Source organism: Agelaius tricolor, unplaced genomic scaffold (assembly GCF_023055355.1).
Source record: "Agelaius tricolor isolate 1412-34295 unplaced genomic scaffold, bAgeTri1.0.p SCAF_40, whole genome shotgun sequence".
Lineage (NCBI taxonomy): Eukaryota > Metazoa > Chordata > Aves > Passeriformes > Icteridae > Agelaius > Agelaius tricolor.
In genome coordinates, this window is record NW_027269300.1 from 1,830,182 (window position 1) to 1,854,176 (window position 23,995).

At 50.0% G+C, this 23,995-nt stretch overlaps 1 protein-coding gene across 1 annotated transcript; it reads right to left on the bottom strand.

The window, feature by feature from the left end:
- Nucleotides 1–17,732: 17,732 nt before the first annotated feature.
- Nucleotides 17,733–18,668, bottom strand: LOC139603706 (olfactory receptor 14C36-like). The gene has a single exon (XM_071454594.1). The coding sequence runs from the start codon at nt 18,666–18,668 to the stop codon at nt 17,733–17,735; it is 936 nt and encodes a 311-aa protein (XP_071310695.1).
- Nucleotides 18,669–23,995: the final 5,327 nt, after the last annotated feature.

Genomic DNA, 23,995 nt, shown 5'->3' on the forward strand with positions numbered 1-23,995 from the left:
ATGACTAGTTGTTATTCATATCAGGTAAAAATGGATCAGCTCAGCTTTGCAAAGCAAGAAAGAAGTCATGGAGAGTTGAAATGATGGAGTTGGGACAGTGTAGCCAGTCTGCTTTTTGTGAGAGATGCTCTTAAGCAGTGGCAGTAGTAATGTACTCATCTCCTGTAACTTTGCTCCTTGTGATTTACTATCCACCTCTGCAATTTTTTCTGCTCTTTTTTTTCTTTATTTCTTCAGCTGAGTACCAAAAGGAAACACAGAACTGCAGTGTTGCTACCAAAATAATAGATCTTTTTTCAAACTAAAAAATACCCAGAGCTTTTAGAAAACACAATGAACTGTTGCAAAGCATAAAAATACAAGATATTGAACAGTATTTTGACGTTATACTACATCAGCCAACGAAATGGATAGTAGGGCTTGAGGAACAAGGATAGAAATGAAGTTTTGTTAAAAGGGCTTATTTTGGTCTCTGTGTGGTAACTGTCATCACCCTGATGTAAATACTTCACAATCTATTTAAATTTTCCTAAGTTGTATTATTTTGCAATCAGCTATGATTTTTTAAATTTCTCCTGCACCCATAACTGAATGGTCTGAGCACAATCTCCAAACAAGACAAATGGTAAAGTAGCAAAGGGCTGCAATAACTGAGCAGCCAACAGGATAAGCCACACTGGCATATCTTGGCTTTGCCAAATCCTCTCTGAGTGCTTTCCTTTCTTTTCCTCTTTGGTTTAAAATGCAACACATTTTCATTCCTTCTGATGACTCATCTCTGAAAGAAAAAGGCAGTAGCTGTTTTTGGCAAGGTAAGTTGCATTTGCAAATTGGCTCAGCTTGTTGGCAGCAGAACTGCATTTTTTCTTATCAAAGCTGCTCATCAGCTTGAGTGGGGAGAAGGCGCAAAAGGATGAGAGAGGCTGGTGGAGCTCGGATGGTGTGAGGATCCAATGGTGCAAAGAGCTGGAAGGTGAAATCCCTTTTCTTGAGTTCAGGGTCATTAGGGAAAGGGAGGGTGTGTCTGAGAGCTCAGTTCTGTCAGCCATATTCACCTAGTAAAAGGTTTTTTTCCTGCACCTGTGTGTGTGGCCAATGCCAAGGGATGGCAGCTCTTTCTGTTGTGGGGGCATTGCAGCCTCCAACTGCAGCCTATGCAACCTGAGCTGCATTGAAATGTGTTCTCCAGGGCTCCGTTTTGGGGCTGGTCCTGGTTAACATCTTTATTGATGATCTGGAGGAGGGCATTGAGAGCACCCTCAGTAAATTTGCAGATGCCCAGTTGGGTGGGAGTGTGGATCTGCTGGAGGACGGGAAGGCTCTGCAGTGAGACTTGGACAGACTCGATCAATGGGCCAAGGACAGGGGCGTGAGGTTCCACAAGGCCAAGTGGCCCATCCTGCAGGTCACCAGCCACCTCAGGGTGAGCCAAAGTGTGCCCAAGGGGGCAAGAGGCCAATGGCACCTGGCCTGGATCAGCAGCAGTGTGGGCAGCAGGAGCAGGCAGCGCCTGCCCCTCTGTGCTGGGCACTGCTGAGGCCACACCTCGAGTGCTGTGTCCAGCTCTGGGCCCCTCGGGAAAAAGGACATTGAGGGGCTGAGTGTGGCCAGAGAAGGACAGCAAGGCTCACAAAGGCTCTAGAAAACATGGCCCATGAGGAGTAGCTGAGGGAGCTGGGTTTCTTCAGTCTGGAGAAGAGGCTCAGGAGTGTTTACAAGCAAAAAATTTGCCAATGTTTTTTGTGAGAAAAAAGTTACAAAAAATTGTCAGACCAGTGTTGCTGCTAAAGTGCTACCTGTTTGTTATGATAATTATGAGTCGTTCTCATTAATGGTTCTTTTTTCTGTATCAGTAAAGGCCCTGGCTAGGGCTACTCCCGAGACAGTGCAGGGAGGGGACCTCCCCAGACAGTGATGAGAAGGGACGAGAGGTAGGAGGGGGCATGCAAAATAACCTCAGGACCAGCATGCCATGAGAAGCTACTACTCCAAACTTACTGAAAAAAACCCCAAAACAAAGAGCCAATATAGAGTTGGGAAATTGGAGTGATGTCTGGACATGAGGAACAGAGTGCTGAGCCTGCAGAGATGCTGAAAACGTTCATTGCCCCTCACCCTGAGCAGAAAATCCTCTCAAACCGGGACCCAGAGAGAGAGAGAAGTTGTAGAGATCAACATCTGGGTCATGCCCAAAAGGCTCCCACAAGGATTGGACCCCCAGCTCTGCCCCTAATGGACAAAGCTGCGCAGATCCTCCTCCTCTGAGTCACCCTGGGAAAGAAGATGGAGACTGCAGACCTGTTGAGCTTCCCAATCTTGAGCTGATCACTTTTAATAAAGGCATTAAAAGCAGAAATGCTCCCCTGCCCTGTTTATTTCAGCTGGGGTTTTGTCCGGGATAGCCACGCCAGAAGAGGACACCGGGAGTGGCCATCTTGGACCTTGAGGACAGCTGGCCATCAGGACCAGAGAGATCGGCTTGGGACCAGTGACGCTGAGGAGCTCCGGACTGGTGAGAAATCCGGTGGCGGGAGTAGGAGAGGAGCGAGTGTGTGTGTGAGTGAGACGAGGGCCGGACCCTCGGAGCGAGAGTGGACCCCTCAGTGCCGCGTTTCCGGGCTCCTGCGAAGGGCCCGGCCGGGAACAGGGGGAAGCGCATGGAATCAGCGTGAGTGAGTCGTCTCCTAAGGGGGAGAGAGGGCCCCCTCTCCGGGCGTGTGGAGGAAATAGTTGTATGAGTGCCACGCACCCCCAAAAGTCCTGACAGAGGGAAGTCAGGCAGATTGCAAGTCCCAAGGAGGGTTCGGGCAAGCTCACAAGCCCTGCAGGCAAATTCAGTCCTGACAAAGGGGTCAGGCACAAATCCCAGCGAAGGAAGCTGGGGTTTGTTTTTAAGTCCTGATATGGTGAGGCCTGACATTTGGAAGGTTAGGCAAACTAGAAATCAGGCAGTTGTTTTTCCTGACAGAGGGGAGTCAGGCACGAACCGGCTTCTTACGCCAGGGTTTTGTGTTTTCAAGTCCTGATAGATACAAGACCTGACATTAGTAAAGTTAGGCAATCAAGAGATCAGGCAGTTGTTTCAGTGTAAAGTCCTGAGCATCAGGCAAATAAATTTTTCTTGAGATTACCTGTCAGTAGAGGCACCTTTGGGATTTTTTTCTGTTGAGACCTGAAAAATGGGAGGGTGTAATAGTAAAAAGACAGGCAAGAGACTGAGGAATATACCTCCCAATAGCCCCTTGGGGGAACTGTTAGAGAAATGGCATTCTATAGAGGCAGCAGAGGGATTAGATAAGGTGAAGATGATCCACTGCTGTGTAGAAGTCTGGCCAGAATTAGAGGTGCAAGGAGGATGGCCTTGGTGTGGGACAAGGGACAAGTGGATGTGCCAACAACTGAGTCATTGTCTGACAGCTCGAGGAGATACCGACCCTGAGCAATTATTGTATGTAGCTTGCTGCTTAAAGAACGCTATTGGGGATGAAGGAGTGCGAATTTGTAAGGTACAGAGGAAGAAAGAGGGGAATGAAGGAGAGGATGCTGGAATTGGTAAAAGATGGGATCCCCTGGATTATTTGCCTCCTTCTGCCCCTCCACCTTATAATCCTCTTCCTCGGGCACCTCAAATGGCAGGTCCGGTTCTTCCCCCGGCTGCCATCTCATTACCGCCTGCTCAAATTCCTCCTTCTACCTCTTAGGCTTCCCCTATGGTAGACCCAGTATCTCCCCTAGTAACCACTCCCTCACCACCCCCTTTGGCTCCTCCAGTTCCTTCTGCACCACCACAAGTGCCTGCCTACCCCACCTGCTGCATTCTCCACCCCTTCTCCAGCTCCACTTAATATGTACCCAAGCTCTTCTCCCCCTCCTATTGCTGTCCCTTTACCTCCTCCTAGTTGGGACACAAATGTCTCCTTGCCTGGTAAACAGCTATCACCAAATACACCTGCTGATCTGCAGAAAGTTCAGGGTAACCCTGATATCCCTCAAACTAGTAGCATGGCCTCTGAAGATGGGCCGTACTGTAGTACCAGATCCAAGACCTCCAAGGCAGAGAGACTTTTTCCCCTCAGAGAAGTTCCTATGGGAGGAGTAGTGGGAGGTGTTGGCTTTGTCAATGCTCCTCTAACAGCTTCTGAGGTGAGAAGATTCAAGAAAGAGTTAGGGAATTTAGCTGAGGACCCAGTGGGCATAGCAAACCAAGTGGATCAATTCTTAGGCCCAAATATCTACACTTGGGGGGAGATGAATTCCATTCTAAATATATTCTTTTCCCCAGAAGAGGTCCAGATGATTAGGGCGGCTGGCATAAGAATTTGGCAGAAAGAGAACTGTCCGGGACCCCAAGTGCCATCAGGTGAACAGAAATTGCCACTGACAGATCCCAGCTGGAACCCTAACCAGGAGGAAGGGAGGAAGGCCATGATGGAATATAGGTCTTTGATAATTCAGGGATCAAAGAGTCAGTTCCCAAAGGAAGTAATACCAAATTGGCATTTGAGGGGGCACAAGAGAAGAATGAAGCTCCTGCTGCTTGGCTTAATCGCCCAAAGCGGAAACTTCCAATTGTACTCTAGAATAGACCCAGACACCACAGAAGGTCAAGTGCTACTAAAAGTCCAATTTGTTACCAAATCTTGGCCAGATATATGGAGAAAACTAGAAAAAATCAAAGATTGGCAGGAGAAGGACATAAATGAGTTATTAAGAGAAGCATTGAAAGTGTATTTAAGGAGAGACGAAGAAAAAGCAAAGGCCAAGGCCAAGATCATGGTTGCTGTAGCTGAAGAAAGTGTGGGGTGGGTGGGTCCACCACCAGGAGGAGGCAAAAATAGGCCAGGATTGTCAGGTACAAGAGAGATAGAGAGACCTCAAGTCCCTTTGAGTGAATGACACTGCTATTATTGTGGAGAGGCAGGAGACGTCAGGAAGTTTTGTAGAAAGCTCAGTCTCGATGAGGCAATAGCCAGGGAACAAGAAGCCTTGGAGAGGGTTCTTAGAGGTGATGATTAAAGGTGTCAGGGGATTTACACTTAAGGGGACCCGATGCAACATCTAGAAAAGCCCTTGGTAAACACTGAGGTGGGACCCCTAAATGAAGAATTTGAATTTTTGGTTGGATACAGGAGCAGATAAGTCCTGTCTCAACAAAGTACCAAAAAGTATAGTAAAATACCCAAAAACATCTGAGGTTAGACAAAACCAGCTAGGTAGAAGGATATCCAATAGCACTAGGACTGGACAGTAGCACCAAACTTGTAATAAGTGATGTGAAAGTAAAAGGTACCTTATTGTTGTCTTGTTGTGTGTGTGAGAGTGAGTCACAAACAAAGTCAGCCTCAACTTCCCGGGCAGGTAGGAAGGGGGCAGCAGAAAGAGTGTGTGTGACCTGCAAACCAGACCAGTGTTCCCCGGTGTGTGAGGGGGCCGTAGCTGTAAGAGCGTGAGTGACACGCAGGCAGCCTCACAGGTGAACGGGCACCGGAGGCAGCCAGAGCCAGGGCCCTTCCAGAAGGCCCGGAGATACTGAGAGCTGGAGGCCAACCCCAAGGCGAGGGGGGGGCACAGGGACCCATGATTTTCTGGCAATAAAGATCCACTTTGTGTCTTGAGGGTGGGAAGGAATGTGTGAAGGTGAATGAGAAATAAAAGTGAGTGAATGTAGACGAATTAAAGTATAGGTAATGTGGATTGTGCATTGTAAGTTTTACCACATCTCCTTGGAGGGAGGTGTATTGTGTTGAAAAGCAGTGTGGGGAAAAAGTTTGTTTTAGATGCAAGGGGTTGAAAGAAAAGTGGTATTTAAGCTGTTAGTGAAAGTGAAAAACAGAGGCAGGGGATGAATAGATAAGATCTTGAAAATTGAACAGAAAACCAGTAAGTTAGATGCCGAGAAAAATGGGAGAATAAAAGCATGCTAGAAAAGATACCCCCAAGACAGCCCTTTGGGAGTTAAGTTAGCTAACAGAAATACAACTCCTTGCAAAATACAGAGTAGGCAGAAATTGATGAGAGAAACATGCAAGCTATGGAAAAAGGGAAATTAACAAATTATACATAATATTAACCCAAGAAATTGGGTTTTGATAAAATCATAGTAGACCATTAATGCCTATATTTGAAAGCCCCTTTCAGGTACTCCTCATTGCTAATTCGACTGTGCGGACCAGAGGAAAACGTTGGACCCACATCATCAGATTCCACACCACTCTCACCCCCTGGCATTGGACCAAGATTCAACATCAGTTTCACGCCCTGGCATTGGACCAGACTCCACACCACTCTCCCTCTGGCATTGGACCAGACTCCACACCACTCTCCCTCTGGGATTGGACCAGACTCCACACCACTCTCCTTCTGGCATTGGACCGGATTCAACATCAGTTTCACCCCCTCGCATTGGACTGAATTCCACTTGACTCACCCCCTAACTCAGGACAGGAGTCAACCACATCACAAGTTAATTCACCTGAGTATACCATTATCAAAAGGACCAAAAGACTTAAAGCTGACTCTCAAAAGGAAGAGCCCAAAAGACTGATGAACTGAATAAGAAAAGAGTTTGGTATCAGAACCATACCTTATCTTAAAGTGTTATAAGACAGTTCTGTGTTCAAAATAAGTTTGTAAAAAGTTAAAGACTGTTAATAAGTAATTCTGGTTAAGTTCCCCCAATTCAGTTCCAAAGACTCCAGGTTAATCCTCTACAGCCCACTCCCCTAAGAGAAACCAAAATGAGTAAGGAACGGACCAAGAGAAGTTTAACCAGAGAAGCGGGTAGAAGGGACTCTAAAGAGCTTGGAAGCTTCTTCTTGGTAACGTTCCCCAAGAGGCAAGGCCGGGTGGGCCGGTCGTGCCAGATGACCCACACCAGATTCTTGGGAAGAGCAGTAATGATGGCTCTAATTGCTGGTGGTGCTCTGGGGAGCCCAAGAGAGCCGTGCAGTGAGTGTTACCAACCCCTCTATGAGGAGGAAGAAGTGAGCTCCTTGTCCAGAGTCCACACCAATTCTAACCCGAATTGTGTTAACCTCCCCCAATGTATGGGACAGTCCAGAATACCACCACTTTTAGGCAGCAATTCCTGGGACAGTGCCCTGTAGGAGAAACCTGGTTGTGCTTGAATGTGATGCTACTGAAGCAAGCCTGGTACATCAGGTCAAAGAGAAAGAGACAGTAAAAGCAATAAGAGAACAAGACCATTTAGAGATACCCCGAGGTAAGAACCTATTCATAGATTCAGTGAAAAAAGTTAGCCACAAACTAAATTTAACTGATTGTCGAGTTTGTACCCAGATGACCAAAATTTGGCCATGGGAGAAGATTAATCTAAGGCTATTAGAAATCTGTAACTGGATACAGAATAACTCAGAATTTAGTATTAATTTAGTATTAAGGGGTACAGTACACCAGTAAAAAGAATGGTCTGTAAAAGGCATTTAGCAGTAAAGAACTCTGCTACCCAGCGGATCCCAAGAGATCCAAATAGATTTTGGTCTGTTGAAAGAAAATAAAAGAACAAGTGTATATCTACCATGAAGCATATGAATTTTATGAGTATACTGAAGAAGGGATAAACCCCTTTTGGGGAATGAAAGCCATTTCTAAATATTGGGAATGTCCAACAGAACCTAAGCATACATTTTGGGGGGACCATAAACACCTGTTTTGGATCTGTGGTACTACAGCATACACTAAATTGCCAGGAGACTGGTCTGGCAGTTGCACCATTGGAATGATAAAACCAGCTTTCTTTTTATTACCCAAAGAATCTGGATCAAGTTTAGGAGTTCATATATATGATGATTTAAGAAAAACCAAAAGGAGGAGGCAAAGTGCAATTGAAATTGGGGAAATCCAAGATTGTAAGAGCCAGGTTCGGACCCCAAGAAAAATTATCAAGACTTATGGCCCAGCCACCTGGGCTCAAGATGAGTCCTGGGCTTATTGGACCCTGATATCTATGTAAAACAGAATCATCAGGCTCCAGGCAGTATTAGAGATGAAGAGTGCAATCATTAGAAACATCTCAAATGAAATAAAAAAACTAGCATATGTAAGTAACCAAGAACAGACTCCTACACTTGATTCCACTTGGTGGGATAACCTACGGACTTTCAAAGGAGATTGGTGGAAAAAGGTAGTTTTCTTCACTGTGTGTACACTTGCTGGTTTGCTCTTTTTATCCTGCTTACTTCCCTGCTTAATTAAAAATGGTAACATCTGCCATGCAGACCAACCTAGGGATCTCTGAAGAAATTAACCTGAAGAAACCAGAAAAGGTAATAAAGTTAACAAAGGATTAACCCTTAAGAACAATAGCCTGTTGCATATTCATACACTTCATACATGATGCATAAATTCCATTCAAATACAGGATTCTGTCTGGTCATTGTCAACTTCTTCCTTCTAATCCCAACAGTGCCTTCAAGGCGGGAAGAAGTTCATTTCTTCTAATAAGAAGGCAATAAATTCTTTTCCTTGAAAGATTTAGGAGTCCTGTGGCTGCTGTCTGGTGTGAGTGCCTCATTCCTTTCTTAAAAAAAACCACTAACATAGTTCTTATTTTAAATGCCAAAGTTACCTTCTAATTGCAAAACTACATTTATTATTAAAATGTCAATACAGCACTACTAATCAATACATCAAAATACATATTCATCACTACTAATCAATACATAAAAATACAGCTGGTAAATATCTGTGTAGAGCCATATAATAGGCACTTTTCACAATTCCCTTCATTAATTAATTAATATCTATAGGCTATTTATTTCTTCCTCTTTATGCTAACTAGTTATATTTGTAGCCTTTTTGTCATCTTTTTTATCATATTTTTCTTCGATATAGTCAAGAGGGGGAACTTTGGGGTCCATGGAGACATTTCTGGGGCTCATTTGGGGCAGTTCTGGGTCTGGGGAGGGAATTCAGAGAGAACTTGAGGGTCTGGAGGACACTTGGGGGAGCCGGGTGGGCACTTGGACGGGGCACTCAGGGATTCTGAGGGACAGTTCGGGGTCCGGGGCAGCACTTGGGGGTCCAGGGGGGCCCTTGGAGGTCAGGGAGAGGAATCTGGGGCCCTGCGGGGTCCAGGCGGGCCCTTGGGGGGCTCGAACGGGGCTCTCTGGGCCGCGGGGGGTGATGGGAGTTGAAGGCGCGGGTATCATACGGTTTAACAGCGCCGCGGAGCATCACGGAAGTTCTTGGCGCAGCTGCAATGGCTCTCGGTGGGGTGCGGGGCATGACGGGAGATGAAGTCCCGGTTGGAATAGCGATGGACGTGCGCCGCGGAGCATGATGGGAGTTGTAGTCCCGGAAGTCGTTGGAACGCGGCGTTTGGGGGTCCGGGAAGGCTCTTGGGGGACACTTTTGCGTCCGAGCTGCGACTTGAGGTCCTCGGGGGAACGTAAACGGTTCGGGAGCCCTTGGGGGGAGTTCGGAGAGCTCTAACCGGGCTCTTTAGTGCACGGGAACGGCAGGAGTTTTAGGCGCGGGACTGTGTTCTGAGGGGCTCTGGGGCCGCGGGGAATAAGAGGAGATGAATTTCCAGAAGTGGCTGTACCGGGCATCTGTGGGGTTGGGAGCACTCAGGGGGTAGGGGACGCTTTTGGCTGGTCCCGAATGGGCGCTGACGGGGCACTGAGGGATGCTGGAGGGTCTGGGGGACACTTATGGGACGCATGGGGGCGGATCCCGGGGGGGGGGGGGGGCTGTGGAGCGTGGGGCATGACGGGCGTTGTAGTCCCGGCTCCAATGGGGATCGATTGGGCCGCGGGGCATGATGGGAGTTGTATGCAAAAAGAAAAATGGCGGCCCCACCAGGCACCGCCCCCGAGACACCGATCCCGGTGCTGATTGGCTGCGGGCAGTGACAGGCGGGAGACTCAAAAATGGATGCGGGAAGAGCCCATTCAACCTCTCCAGTCCCTCCCAGTACAGACCAGTTCATCCCCAGTACAACCCCGTTCATCCCAAGTAGAACCCAGTACAACCCCAGTGTCCCTCCAATCCCTCCCAGTACAGCCCAGTCCCTCCCAATACACCTGAGTCCATTCCCAGTCCCTCCCAGTTCCTCCCCAATGTCATCCACAGGATGCCCCAGTGTCTCCAAGTCTTCCCCACAATGTCCCCAGTGTCCCCAGGTTGTCCCAGGCCTCCCCAGTGTCACTCCCAGTATGTCCCAGTGTCTCCCACAGCATTCCCAGTGTTCCCCAGTATGTCCCAGTCCTCCCCAGTGTCACTCCCAGTATGTCCCAGTGTCTCCCACAGTGTTCCCAGTGTTCCCCAGTATGTCCCTGTCCTCCCCAGTGTTTCCAAGGACAGTTTAATTTCTCACAGTGGCCATGGAAGCCAAACCCAGCAGTGGGGTCAGTGCAGTGCCCATGGCCACAGCCCCTTGCAGTGGCCCAGTGCAGCTTGGGCTGATGATCCACCCTCACAGCTGGCCCAGGGCAGCTCTGCAGTGGCTTTGGTGGCACCTGGGGCTGGCACACACCTGAGCAGTGTGTCTGTTTGCAGTGGGGAAACTCAGGAGTTTCAGATTGCTTCAAAAAATACAAAAAGGGAAAACCCCTCTTAGGCTGGGTGCAGCCAGCTTTCGAAGTACAGCAGGTCCCAGGGGAGTGAGGACGGACAGGATGGGGCTGGGCAATGTGGAGCAAGGTTGTCCACACTGGGTCAGAGCTCCAGGCACAGCTTCTGTGAGCAGGCCAGAGCTGCTGAGGAGAGACCCTGGGTCAATATCAGTCACAGAATGCTGAAACTACCTCTGGTCTAAAAAGAAATAAAATAAAAATACATCATTTAAAATAGGAATGTCTGTTTCTGACAAATTCTTTGAAATCTTTCTCCATCACTGGACTAGGAAAACTCTAATGACCCTCTCAGGGCTTAGGTGTTGTTTACATCAGACTCAGTCCCTGAGATACTGTTTAAAAAACATCTCAAGAACTCAAAGATAAATTTAGACTCCAAAGTTCCTTGAAGTTTTAATGGGTCCCACTGAGGAACACAACTGAGAAAGAGTCCCCAGGTTTCAGTTAGAGCAGAACCCTGGAGGCAGTGATGACAGCTGGGGACAAACAAGGCCAAGGTGTCTCTGGTGCTGAGCAAAGCTGGATGTGTTTGAGGAATGCCAAGGGCCAAGGCCTGAGCCCCAGGGCCTGGCCAGGCAGATGCTGTCCCTCCCTCCTTGCTCAGGGCTCTTGCCGGGATGGGCAGTGGCATGTGGGGATGTGCAATGCCAAGGGCAGGAGCATGGGGCGGCCCCTGCCAGGCTGCTGAGCAGGGACAAGGAGGCCATGAGGCCCCAGGCCTGCAAGGGTCACTTGTCTCCTGCTCCTGCCTCAGGCCCAGGCCCAGCAGCCATGGCCAAAGTGCTGCCCAAGTTGGCTCTGGCAGGGCTGTCTTGCAGCTGCTGCCCATGCCTGTGCCCTGTGCAGCCCAGGCTGTCCTACGGTGTCCCTGCCCTGCGCCTCTGTCCCTGCAGGCTGTCGGCATCCCCCGGCTGCCCCACCTGGCTGGGCCCTTCCTTTGCTGACAGCTCTGCCTCCTGCCTGCCTCTGCCTGCCCACACAAAGCCTGGGGTTGATACCAAAAGGGTTCATTCCATTTTAACCCTGCCTGGGAACTTTCAGCACAGGAACAAGGCATGCAGGGGCTCCTTTCCCTGCAAGGATGGTTGGAAGAGAAGAAGAAGACATCTGGCTCAAGGGCGCAGGGATAGAGAAAACAAGGAGTGAATCTGGGAACATGGCGTGGGTTTTATGGAAATGGGTAAGTTATAATTCGTATTTAGCCACTGTATATAAGCAACACAGTGGTAGAATTACATGTCCTAATAAGGTTAGCAGTTATTCCATCTTGGACCTTAGGCCTGAATAAATGATACCCTCTGAAACAACAAATTAGTGTTATGGAGTCTTATTCTGATATTTTGGACATTTGGTGACAGCAGAGGATGACAGAACCATGGAGTCAGCTGTGACACTGTGGAACCCCGTGGAACAAAGGGTCCATTGTGATGCAGTGGAACCCCATGGAACCAAAAGTCCATTGTATCAGAGCAAGGCCTCATGGAACCAAGGAGAGCATTGCTGACCGTGTGGAAGCTCCTGGAGCCCTGGGGTCATTGTGACAGTGTGGGGCTGCATGGAACCAATGGTCCATTGTGACACTGCAGAACCTTCTAGAATCAAGGGGATCATGTTATGCTCTGGAACCTCATGGACCAAAGGATCCATGGTGACACTGCAGTGCTCAGAGCATTGTTGACAGTGTGAAAGCTCCTGGAACCAAAAGTCCACTGTGACACAGCAAGGCCTCCTGGAACCAAGGGGCCACTGAGACACTGAGGAACCTCATGGAACCAAAGGTCCATTGTTACACTGTGGGGCCCTGTGGAACCAGTGGGACCATGGTGACACCATGGTGCCCCATGGAACCAAGGGGCCATTCTGATTCTGCTTTGCCTCATGGAGCCAAGGGGCCACCACGACACTGCAGGGCCTTGTGGAACTAAGGCAGCCTTGTGACACAGCGGGGCCCTTGGAACCAAGGGTCCATTGGGAGATTGCAGGGCCTCATGGAACCATGGAGACCATTATGGCCCTTCAGAACCCATTGGAACCGAGGGGCCATTGTGACTCTAGAGGGCCTCATGTAATCAAGGGGACCACAGTGACACTGCGGGGCTCCATGGGACAAAGGGGCCATTCTGACACTGTGGAACCAAGGAGACCATTGCACTGCTACGGGACATCACGGAACCAAGGGGCCATTGTGACACAGCAAGGCCTCATTGAACCAAGGGCACAATAGTGACACTGTGGGGGTCCATGGGACCAAGGGGGGGATTCTTAAAGTGCAGGACCAAGGAGACCACTGTGACACTCTGGGGCATCATGGAACCAAAATCCATTTTGACACAGGAGGGTCTCATGGAACCATGGAGGCCATTTTCACACTTTGAGGCCTGGTGAAACCAAAGGGCCATTGTGGCACTTTGTGTCCCCATGGAACCAAGGAGTCCATTGTGACACTATGAGGCCCTGTTGGGCCAAAGGGCAATTGTGGCACTGTGTGGCACCACAGATCCAAGGGACCATTGTGACCCTACAGGGCCCCATGGAACTAAGGATTCATGGAAAAATGTGGGACTCATGGAACCAAAGGTCCATTGTGACATTGTGGGGCCTCATGGAACTAAGGGGGGACAATTGTGACGCTGTGGGGCCCAGTGGAAGCAAGGGGCCAGTGTGACACAGCTGGGCCTCATGCAGCCAAGGGGCCACTGGGATCCTGAGGACCCCAAAAGAACCAAGGGGCCATTGTGACACTCTGCAGCTGTGGAGTCCCTGAGAGGCTTCCCTGGGTTAGGGAGACACAAGAAGCTTCCCTCAAAAGCTGTTTGACCCCATTGGCTCCTTCCCCTTGTCCCATGTCCCTCAGCCACTCCCTCCCCATTCCCACATTGCCCCCCATCTTTGTACTGCCCCCATGGCACTGATCAGCCCCTTCCTCTGGAGATACAGGAACCTGGACTCCCCTCAGGAGTCCTGCCTTGTGACCCTGAACATCTCACTCCACGGCTGAATCAAACATCTGTGGGTACCATGCAAAGGCCCTTTGTGCTTCCCTACCCTGGGCTTTATTAGCAGCTATTTTGGCTGCAACAATGGTCCATCATGGCAGTGTGGATCCAAGGACACCATGGTGACACTGTGGGACCTCATGGATCCAAGGGGCCATTGTGACACTGAAGAACTTCATGGAACCCAGGGTCCATTGGGACACAGCAGGACCTCATTGGAACAAAGGAACCATTGCTGACAGTACAGAAACTCATGGAACCAAGGGGCCCTGGTGACACAGCAGGGCCACATGGAAGCCAGGAGACCAGTGACATTTAGGGACCTCATGGAACCGGGGTCCATTATGGCACTGCAGAAACAAGGAGACCATTGTTGATGCTATGGAAGCTCATGGAACCAAGCAGCCATTGTGACACTCCAGGGCCTCGTTGAACCAGGCAGACCATTGTGACACCACAGAACCTCATGGCACTGAGGGTTTATTGTGACACAGCAGGGCCCATGGAGCCGATTGTCCATTGTGACAATGTGGATCTGAGGAGACCATGGTGACACCATGGAAGCTCATGGAACCATGGGTCCATTGTGACAAAACGAGGCCTTGTGGAACCAAGGAGACCATTGTGACATCATGGAACCTTGTGGAACCAAGGAGACCATTGTGACATCATGGAACCTTGTGGAACCAAGGAGACCATTGTGACATCATGGAACCTCTGGAACCAAGGGTCCATTGTTACAGTCCAGAACCAAGAAGACCATTGTGACAGTACAGAACCTCACAGGACCAAGATTCCATTGTTATGCACTGGGGCTTCATGGAACCAAGGAACCACTGTGACACAGCAGGGCCACATGGAACCAAGGGTCCATGGAGATACTGCAGATCCAAGGAGACCATGGTGATGCTGTGGAACCTCATGGAACCAAGGGGCCATTGTGACACTCTAGGGCCCCATGGAACCAAATATTCATGGTGACACAGCGGGGCTGCTTGTGACCAATTGTCCATTGTGACACTGCAGATCCAAGAGACCAGGGTGACACTGTGGCAGTTGATGGAACCAAGGGGCTGTTGTGACACAGGAGGCCTCGTGGAGCCAAGGAGAGCATTGTGGCAGTGCAGAACCAAGGAGGCCATTTTGACAGTACGGAACCCAATGGAACCACGGGTCCATTGTTCTACAGCAGGGCCGCCTCATAGAAACAAGGGGCCATTGTGAAACTGTGGGGCATAATGGAGTCAAGGACACCAATGATACTGAAATCTGCTGGATAGAAACTTCTGAACAGTTTTGAGTATTTGAAAGCAGGTATTCTTTATTTCAGCATGGGGGTCACTTGGGCCATCCTTCCTCCATTGGAGTGCACTGAGCATTGAATGAACAGGGTTTTTATCACACACACTCATTATGTATCCATTAGCTATCCCCACTTTCTTTGAGTTTATTTGACATAGTTGCACCCCTTATCACAAGTCCTTTTATGGTTCTTTGGGGTCTGTCTTCAACATCCGGTGTCCTTTTTAGGTCGCTGTTCCTTGACCCCTCCTTTTGAGTAAAGGCAATATTATTGTTCTGCATAACTTCTATTTTGTCAGCCTTGCAGAGCTGAGCTGGCATCCTGCTTGCATTTTGTGTGGCTTCTGTTTGCCAGAGGCACATCCTCAATCAGTTTCTCCAAGGCTGTGCTGTTCTGTTCTACTGTCCTTGACAAGAGTAAATGTTGTTCTGTTCTCCTGTCCTTGTCTCAGTGCTCGCCCCGCATGAGGTGTCTGCAACCCCCCCAACCTATGGGCCTGGGGTGGGCAAATGTTCCTGGGGAACAGGGATGGGACAGCTGGGCTGGACTGACCCAAGGGATGTTCCACTCCATGTCACACCATGATCAGCAATCACCTGAGAGAAGCAGGGGGGCAAGGAGGGTAGGGAATAATTTATTTTTAAGACATTTCTCTTTCAAAACAACACCAACACATACAGAATCTTCTCCTGCCACAAGGTGGTCAATCATTTTCTGCTGATAGGAGATTTCCTGAGGATTTGCTTTTCTTCTGTAAGTGGGTCTTGCTGTGCCTTTGTTTTGATTGAGTTTGGAGGTTTTTTTCATTGGATTTGGGTTTTTCCGTATTGAACTGCCTTTCTTCTGATGCATGAGTTTTTTCTGTCCTTTCTTGTGGCTTGCTTGGCACCTGACAGCAAGACAAATTTACCCAACTCTGTCATCTTGCCCAATTATGTATTGCAGTCAGCATTAACTAGATGAGTTCAGTCACAGACTCCCTGCAATTTGGCAGCATCCATAAAGGAATTGAAAGTTCATTTCATGCCATTGTAGAGACAATAGAAATATTCCACAGTGGTGGTCAAGGGCTGGTCACTGAGGGATGTCACCAGGGTGTGGCTGCCAAGAGGACTCTGTACCATGGATGACATTTGACCCTCACTGTTCAGCCAAATTCCCACCCAGCCCATGTTCCTCTCCTTCAGCCCAGCTCTCTCCAGTCTGGCTCTGAGGAGATCCCAGCAGACCCTGTCCCAGGCCTGGCTGAAGTCTGGGCACACAACATCCCCTTCTTTTCCCTCCCACGTGGGTTCTGCAGTGCCTGCCCTGTCCTGCCAGTGCCTGGAATGGCTGCAGGAGGATTTGCCACATCCACTCCCTGCTGAGCCTGACCAGGCTGGGACTCTCCCAGTCCCCCTCCCTGCCCTGTTTGCAGACTGGTTCCCTGTCTGCCCTTCCCAAGTGCCCAGGACCCTCTGGGATGGCTCTGGCCTTTCCAAGGGGTTTGAGAGAGGTCCCACAGTGACACTGCCCAGCCTTCTCAACAGCCCTCACACCAAAGGCCTTTTCCACATCCCTCACTTCCAGGTCAGTGCCCAGAACACAGCACAGCCCTGTCCAGGTCCTCGGGCTGGTTCAGAAGGGAGGCAGCTCTGATTTCTCCCCACAGACCCTCACTCTATCCAATGTCTCTCTCTGCAGTCCATGGCTGCCCTGAGCATTTTTCCCTGGAGCCTCCCTGCCTGGGATATTTCTCTCCATGCAGTCCTAACCACAACCCAGCAAAGAATTCAGGTGTTTTCCCAGAGGATGTTACTCTCAGAGTGAAGTGGCCTCAAGGCACTGTTTGTGCCGCTGGAATTGTGCCACCCCCGGGTGCTGCTGATGGTGTTTGTGCTCACTGGGGTTCATCTCCCCACAGACACACCATGCCCTGCTGAGATCTCCTCAGCACAGAGCCAACATGGCCTGCTGGCCTGGTCCCTTGGTGTCCCTCCATGCAGGGACAAACAACCTCCTGCAGGTGGGGAGAGGCCAGTGCTGGCAATGGTGGCTGCAGGGGCTGCTGTGGGACAATTGCCCTGGGCCACCTTCCCAGGCTGTCCCAGAACAAAGACACAGCCCAGGCCCTGCTCTGCTGCTGCCTCAGGTCCATGCCAGGAGCTCTGGCTGTGCCAGGACACTGCTGTGAGCCCCCCCTGCACACTCCCCCCTGCCCCAGGCCCTGGGCTTTGCTGGGCCAGGGCATTCCTGGAGCACATTGCTGACAGCAGCTCTGGAGGAGAGCAAAGCCTCCCTGCCCTGCCCTCAGGAGATGCCCTTTGCTGATGGAGCTGCTGTGCTGGAGCCCAGCTGTGTCCCAGCAGTGCCCATGGCCTGGCCCTGCCTGTGGCCACAGCAGGGACACGCAGCAGGACAGGGACCAAGCTGCCAGAGCACTCCGGCCTTACAGCCACAGCAGGGCTGGCAAGGACAGGGTGGAGCTGGGCAGAGCAGAGGGGGAAGAGCCAGGGCCATTGTCCCTGGCTGTGCTGCTGTGCTGGGAGTCTCTTCCCTCCACCTCTGCTCACAGGCACTGCCCCTGCAGGGACAGAGAAGGGCTGAGGAAATGGCTTGGACAGACAAGTCAGGGCAGGCACTTCTTTTTATTTAAATGCCAAGGAAACAAGCCTCTTGCAAGTTTGTGTTTCAAAAGAAAGGTAGATATTCATGTAGAAATGCTAAGAGTAATACTGCAGTATTTTGTAAAAAAACACAACAACAGTAGAAAAAAGTTAGCAAATAAAAATGGACAATCAGGGGCAAAAAAAGCTGACATTGTTACATTCTGAAGGCTCTGCAGCAGAAAATGTTTCAGAAATGCTTCTGAAAATACAGTCTCATCAATTTTCTCAGGGCATCCTTGAGCTCCTGGTTCCTCAGGCTGTAGATGAGGGGGTTCAGGGCTGGAGCCACCACCGAGTACAGAACTGACACTGCCAGATCTAGGGATGGGGAGGACATGGATGAGGGCTTCAGGTAAGCAAAAATGGCAGTGCTGACAAAGAGGGAGACCACAGCCAGGTGAGGGAGGCAGGTGGAAAAGGCTTTGTGCCGTCCCTGCTCAGAGGGAATCCTCAGCACAGCCCTGAAGATCTGCACATAGGAGAAAACCATGAACACAAAACAGCCAGAAACTACACAGACACCAACCACAACAAGCCCAAGTTCCCTGAGGCTGGAGTGTGAGCAGGAGAGCTTGAGGATGTGTGGGATTTCACAGAAGAACTGGCCCAGGGCATTGCCATGGCACAGGGGCAGGGAAAATGCATTGGCTGTGTGCAGCAGAGCATAGAGAAAGGCACTGGCCCAGGCAGCTGCTGCCATGTGGGCACAAGCTCTGCTGCCCAGGAGGGTCCCGTAGTGCAGGGGTTTGCAGATGGACACGTAGCGGTCGTAGCACATGATGGTCAGGAGGGAAAACTCTGCTGACATAAAGAAAAGAAAAAAAAAAACCTGTGCAGCACATGCTGAGTAGGAGATGGTGCTGGTGTCCCAGAGGGAATTGTGCATGGCTTTGGGGACAGTGGTGCAGATGGAGCCCAGGTCGCTGAGGGCCAGGTTGAGCAGGAAGAAGAACATGGGCGTGTGCAGGTGGTGGCCGCAGGCTACGGCGCTGATGATGAGGCCGTTGCCCAGGAGGGCAGCCAGGGAGATGCCCAGCAAGAGGCAGAAGTGCAGGAGCTGCAGCTGCCGCGTGTCTGCCAATGCCAGCAGGAGGAAGTGCCTGATGGAGCTGCTGTTGGACATTCCTTCACTCTGGGCATAGTGAACTGTTCAAAGACAACACGGACAATTTGGACAAAGTACCTTGAGTCAATCCTATGCTATTTTCTTACGCAAGCAGTCAAAAATGCTTCTCTTTCTTTGCGGAAACTTCATTTACCTTTTTTTTTTTTTTTTTTTTTTTTTTTTTTTTTTTTTTTTTTTTTGTTGAGTGTAAGTTTGGTTTGCTAAGTAACGTGTGCTTTTTAGAAGGGACAGAAGTCCTCTTCTTAGCATTCTCTCAGCCTGAACACTGGGGAGTCCAGAGGGAAAACAGGGCTCCAGTGCCCCACTGCAGTCAGGCCTGCTGGTCCCACACAGGTGCCCTATGCTCATTTCACCTCCCTCTAGCACAGGATGAAGAAATTTAAAAGTGCATTTAAAAATAATGTGGCCTTTTTGAAGACTCCAGTTTCAAAATCAATCTCTCTAACTCTTCTCTCTTTCCCTGTGCAGCTGGACAAGGAGGAATGCCAAGGGTTGGTCTGGCTCTCTGCTGCCTGGAGTTGTGCCTGCTGGGAGCTGTTTCTCTCTATCCAAGCCTTGTCCATGCCAGTGCTGCCAGAGCCCAGCCCAGCCCTGGGGGCTCAGCTCTGCCCTGCAGACCCCTCCCAGCACAGGGCACTGCCCAGGGGCATCTCCCTGGCAGCAGGGCCTTAAGGGCAGGCCAGACAAACAGAGATGCTGCAAGCCAAGGTGCTGCTGCTGCTGTCTGTAGGGAGAGGAGGCTGAGCAGGCACTTTCTGAGGGAGATCTCAGGCCCATCTGCTGATGCCCAGGCTGACAGTGCAGGAGGCTCAGGGACACAGCCAAAGCTGACAGCCCCTTTCCCTTCCCTTTAGGAGAAAGCTGAGAGCAGCCCTGGCCATGCAGCACCATCTCCAGAGCAGGAGGAATCTGCCCTGATGGGGGTGGCTCCTTGCACCTGGAACTTCTCCCCTGCAGCGTCCATGGGGAGCTGCCAGGCAGGCTGAGAGCTGCCCCTGGCAGGTGGCACATGCCCTGGGCTGGCCAAGAGCCCTGAGGGCTGCAGGAGCTGCTCTGCAGGACAGCCCTGGGCAGCCCTGACTGCAGCCCCAGCTTCAGCCCCTGCAGCCGTCCCTGGCAGCAGGAGCCGTCCTGCCCTGTCCCTCTGACGGTGCCCAGGGCAGCCCCGCTCTGCAGCACATCCTCCTCCTCCTCCTCCTCCTGCTCCTGCTCCTGCTCCTGTGCCACAGAGAAACTGGGAGAGTCCTCCTGACACATGCCCCAGGCTCTGGGGTGTGCTGGCTTCAGGAGATCCCTCCAGGAGCACAGGGGACATTGCCCTGCACCCACACACTCACCATGCACAGGGCTGTGAAGATCTTTCCCCAGGTGAAGTCTCAGCTCAATGTCTTCCCAATCCTGATTGCCTTCAGCCTGTCTCTGCCTGGCTCCTGTCCCCTCAGTGCCTGCAGGCAGAGCCCTCAGCCCTGCTGGGCTGGGAGAGGAGCTGGCCCTGGAAGAGCTGTTCCTTTAAAGCTCAGCAGCACAGACACAGCACAAGGACTTTAATGAGCCTCTCGGGGATTTGGTGTTGTTTACATCAGACTCAGTCCCTGAGAGAGTCTTCAGAAAACTTCTCAAGAACTCAAAGGTAAATTGAAACTCCAAAAGTTTCTTGAAGTTTTAATGGGTTCCACTGAGGGACACGACTGGGAAAGTGTCCCCAGGTTCCAGTTAGAGCAGAACACTGGAGGCAGTGATGACAGCTGGGGACAAACAAGGCCAAGGTGTCTCTGGTGCTGAGCAAAGCTGGATGTGTTTGAGGAATGCCAAGGGCCAAGGCCTGAGCCCCAGGGCCTGGCCAGGCAGATCCTGTCCCTCCCTCCTTGCTCAGGGCTCTTGCCGGGATGGGCACTGGCATGTGGGGATGTGCAATGCCAAGGGCAGGAGCATGGGGCGGCCCCTGCCAGGCTGCTGAGCAGGGACAAGGAGGCCATGAGGCCCCAGGCCTGCAAGGGTCACTTGTCTCCTGCTCCTGCCTCAGTGCTTTCCTTTTTATGGAAAAGAACCATCCCTCCTTCCCAGGAACCCTTGCTGGGAAAACAGGACTCCCATACCACTAATCAATACGATTAAGCTGAAGCCATTGATTGTTTACATTATGCACTTATTTATGCATTCTAACTCTACTGCACACACTGATCATGCATCTCTTCATTGGTGCCTCTCTCTTCTCCTGATGTTCTGCACTCACTTCTCAGGGTATGTGATTGGTTACAGTCCAGGTGGTTCACAGCCCTCTGTTATCTAGTTCCTGTGGTCTTGGTATTCTGTTTCTTAGCATTTTCTTTCTTCATTTAGCAGAGTTTATGTCTTAGTAACCTTGGTGAATTCCAGAGGGCTCTCATAAGAAGAACTACAAGCAATATGGCTGGTGCACAGTGTGGCCTAAGTTGTTCAGATACATTGCTACAACTCCCCCTTCTTCTTCTTGCACGAACCAAACCCTTTTCACTGTATTTTCTACCAAGTGGGTCACCAATATCACTATGCATGGAATAGCTCAAAGCAATATAATAATAACTACTAGTAATAACAAAGATCCCTTTAAGGTATCCTTCAATCATCCAGTTATTCCCCATGCCTCAAACCATTCATCCAAGCCCCAATCATTCAGAGTCAACTTCTTCATGTTGTCTTGTAGTTGTTTGAGTTTCCTGTGGATGGATGTAGACTGGCCAGAGAGATTCATACAACACATTCCTTCAAAATCCTCACACCTGTGCCCATGTGCTAACAGCAAAAAATCTATAGCAGCTCTATTTTGCAGTGTGCCATGTCTAATACCATCTACATCAGTGAGCATTTGATTTAAAATAGCTGAACTTGTGTTCAGTGTGGGAATCCACAAAATCAGAGGGTTTTTGGGAAAGCTGCAAAAGGCAGGCCTCAGAGACAGCAGGACTGTGATTAGAGCTAAGCAGTAGCCATGAGATTGGTCAGCAGAAAAATTATTGAAAAAGTAGAAAAGCAAGGACAAATAGAACAATGGTCTGTGTATTAACGCTTGTCTAGAAAAACTCTCTAAGCTACAGAAAAGTTTTCTAGCAAGATATTAGGAATTTGAAGCTTAATAATGGCGCTCTGTGCATTGTGTTTTAAGGCTTACAAGCAGGTATTGTATTCAAAATAAGCAAGCATTGTTTTAACCAAAGGTACGTGTGCTTATCATGGTTGGACAGAACTACTGTCAATATGCTTTTGCTTTGTGGGATTGGTAAAAAAACTTTAAAGTAAGTTGTAACATTGAGTTCTTTGTCTGCTGCTGAGGACACGAGCTGCTGGCATCTTCCCATTCTCATAACCATGTAACGAGACTGATGCTGGAAAATAAAACAGCTCAAGGCACGTTCCACAGCAGCCCCGTCCCATTTGTGATTTGTACATAGCCCCCGGCTCTCTCTATACAAGACACACTGTGAAAAGTACTTTATGCTATGAATTTCATGAATTGCTCTCAAAAAGAACCAAACCCCCCTGTCTTAAGGCACTTTCAAAACAACATGTACACACACCTCAAAGAAAGACCTCCAGTACTTGACCAGAATCATGAATCTAAAATTATTGAAGGGCCATACCCTCTCATTATGTGGGGGAGAGGATATGCTTGTGTTTCTACAGGTACAGGACCCCCGTGGATTGCCAGAAGATTTATCAGTAGACCACAGATCTGAAGACGACCCCTCAAATGAACACAAAGTCAGCTCCCTCTCCCACCATGCCACAGAAGCACCTTTCTCTTGGAGATGAAGAAAAAAGAAATTCATATATCCAAACATTGTGGCAAGGACACTCATCGCACGTAGATACATCCCACTGATAACATCCATGTCAATCTCAAACGCAGATACACCCCTGCCTTTTCCACCATCCCTCTACCAGTGACCCTTTATCCCTACCCCCTCCCTCTTTCCTGTCTTGAAACTGCTCCTTTTTCCCTCCCTCAAACTTCCCTTAAAAAAGAGAAGGGCGTGATTGGGAGGAGTTTGTAAGAACTATAGGAGGAACTTAAAAATATTTAAGAATGTCTTAAAATAAGTCAACTAATGTGTGTTTTTACCATACACAAGTGAAAACAACGCAGTGGGAAAGAAGAAGTATGATTCTTCCTGTGACACCCTCCAGGGCACCCCACAGCAGTACCAGTGCCATCGTTGTCATCGTCTTTATCAGCGCCCTCATCTGTGTCCAAGTGACCACCGGCTGGATCGTCCCTCAGCCAAAACAAAACATCTGGGTCACTTTGGCAAAGTCATTAAAGCAAGACAATCTTTGCATGGCCATTGGAAGCGTAGACGGTCCGCTCTTAACATGCCTGGTGGGAGTCCCCCTGTCACCAAACGACCGCCCGTATGTAGGTAAGAAACCCAACCCCATGGACACCTGGGACAAATGAATGAAGATCCTCCCACACCATGTCTCCACAGGGCTTGCTTTTCCAGGCCCAGGATGGTGTTCTGGGCAGTGGTGTGAGGCACAGGGTCAGTCTCCAACCATCCCGTGGTGGCTTCCACCATGGTCAGCACGTAGCGCTTGCCCTGGCATGTCTGGGGCAGTGGGATGCAGTCAATCTGCCAGGCCTCCCCATACTTCTACTTGCACCACCGCCCACCGTACCACAGGGGTTTCACTTGCTTGGCCTGCTTGATGGCAGCACACGTCTCACAGTCATGGATAGCCTGAGAAATACTGTCCATGGTTAGATCCACCCCTCGGTCTCGTGCCCACTTACAGGTGGCACCTCTGCCCTGATGACCTGAGGCATCATGGGCCCATTGAGCTGGGAACAACTCCCCCGTATGTTGCCAATCTAAGTCTATCTTTGGCACCTCTATCTTTGCAGCCTGACCTACCTGCTCCTTGTTTTGGTGTTCCTCACTAGCCCGACTCTTGGGGACATGGGCATCTACGTGGCAGACTTTCACAGGTAGCTTCTCCAACCAAGAAGCAATGTCTTTCCATTCATCAGCAGCCCAGATTGCTTTTCCTCTATGCTGCCAGTTGGACTTTTTCCACCTTTCCAGCCAACCTCACAGATCATTGGCTACCATCCATGAATCGATATAAAAGGTATCGTTTTGGCCCCTTCTCTCTTTCAGCAATGTCCAGGGCCATCTGAATGGCTTTGAGTTCAGTAAATTGACTTGATCCACCTTCTCCTTTGGTAGCTTGTGCAATCTGTCCTGTGGGGCTCCATACAGCTGCTTTCCATTTCCAGTTCATCCCTACAATGCGACAGGAACCGTCAGTGAAAAGAGCGTAGCGTGTTTCCTCTGCTGGTAGTT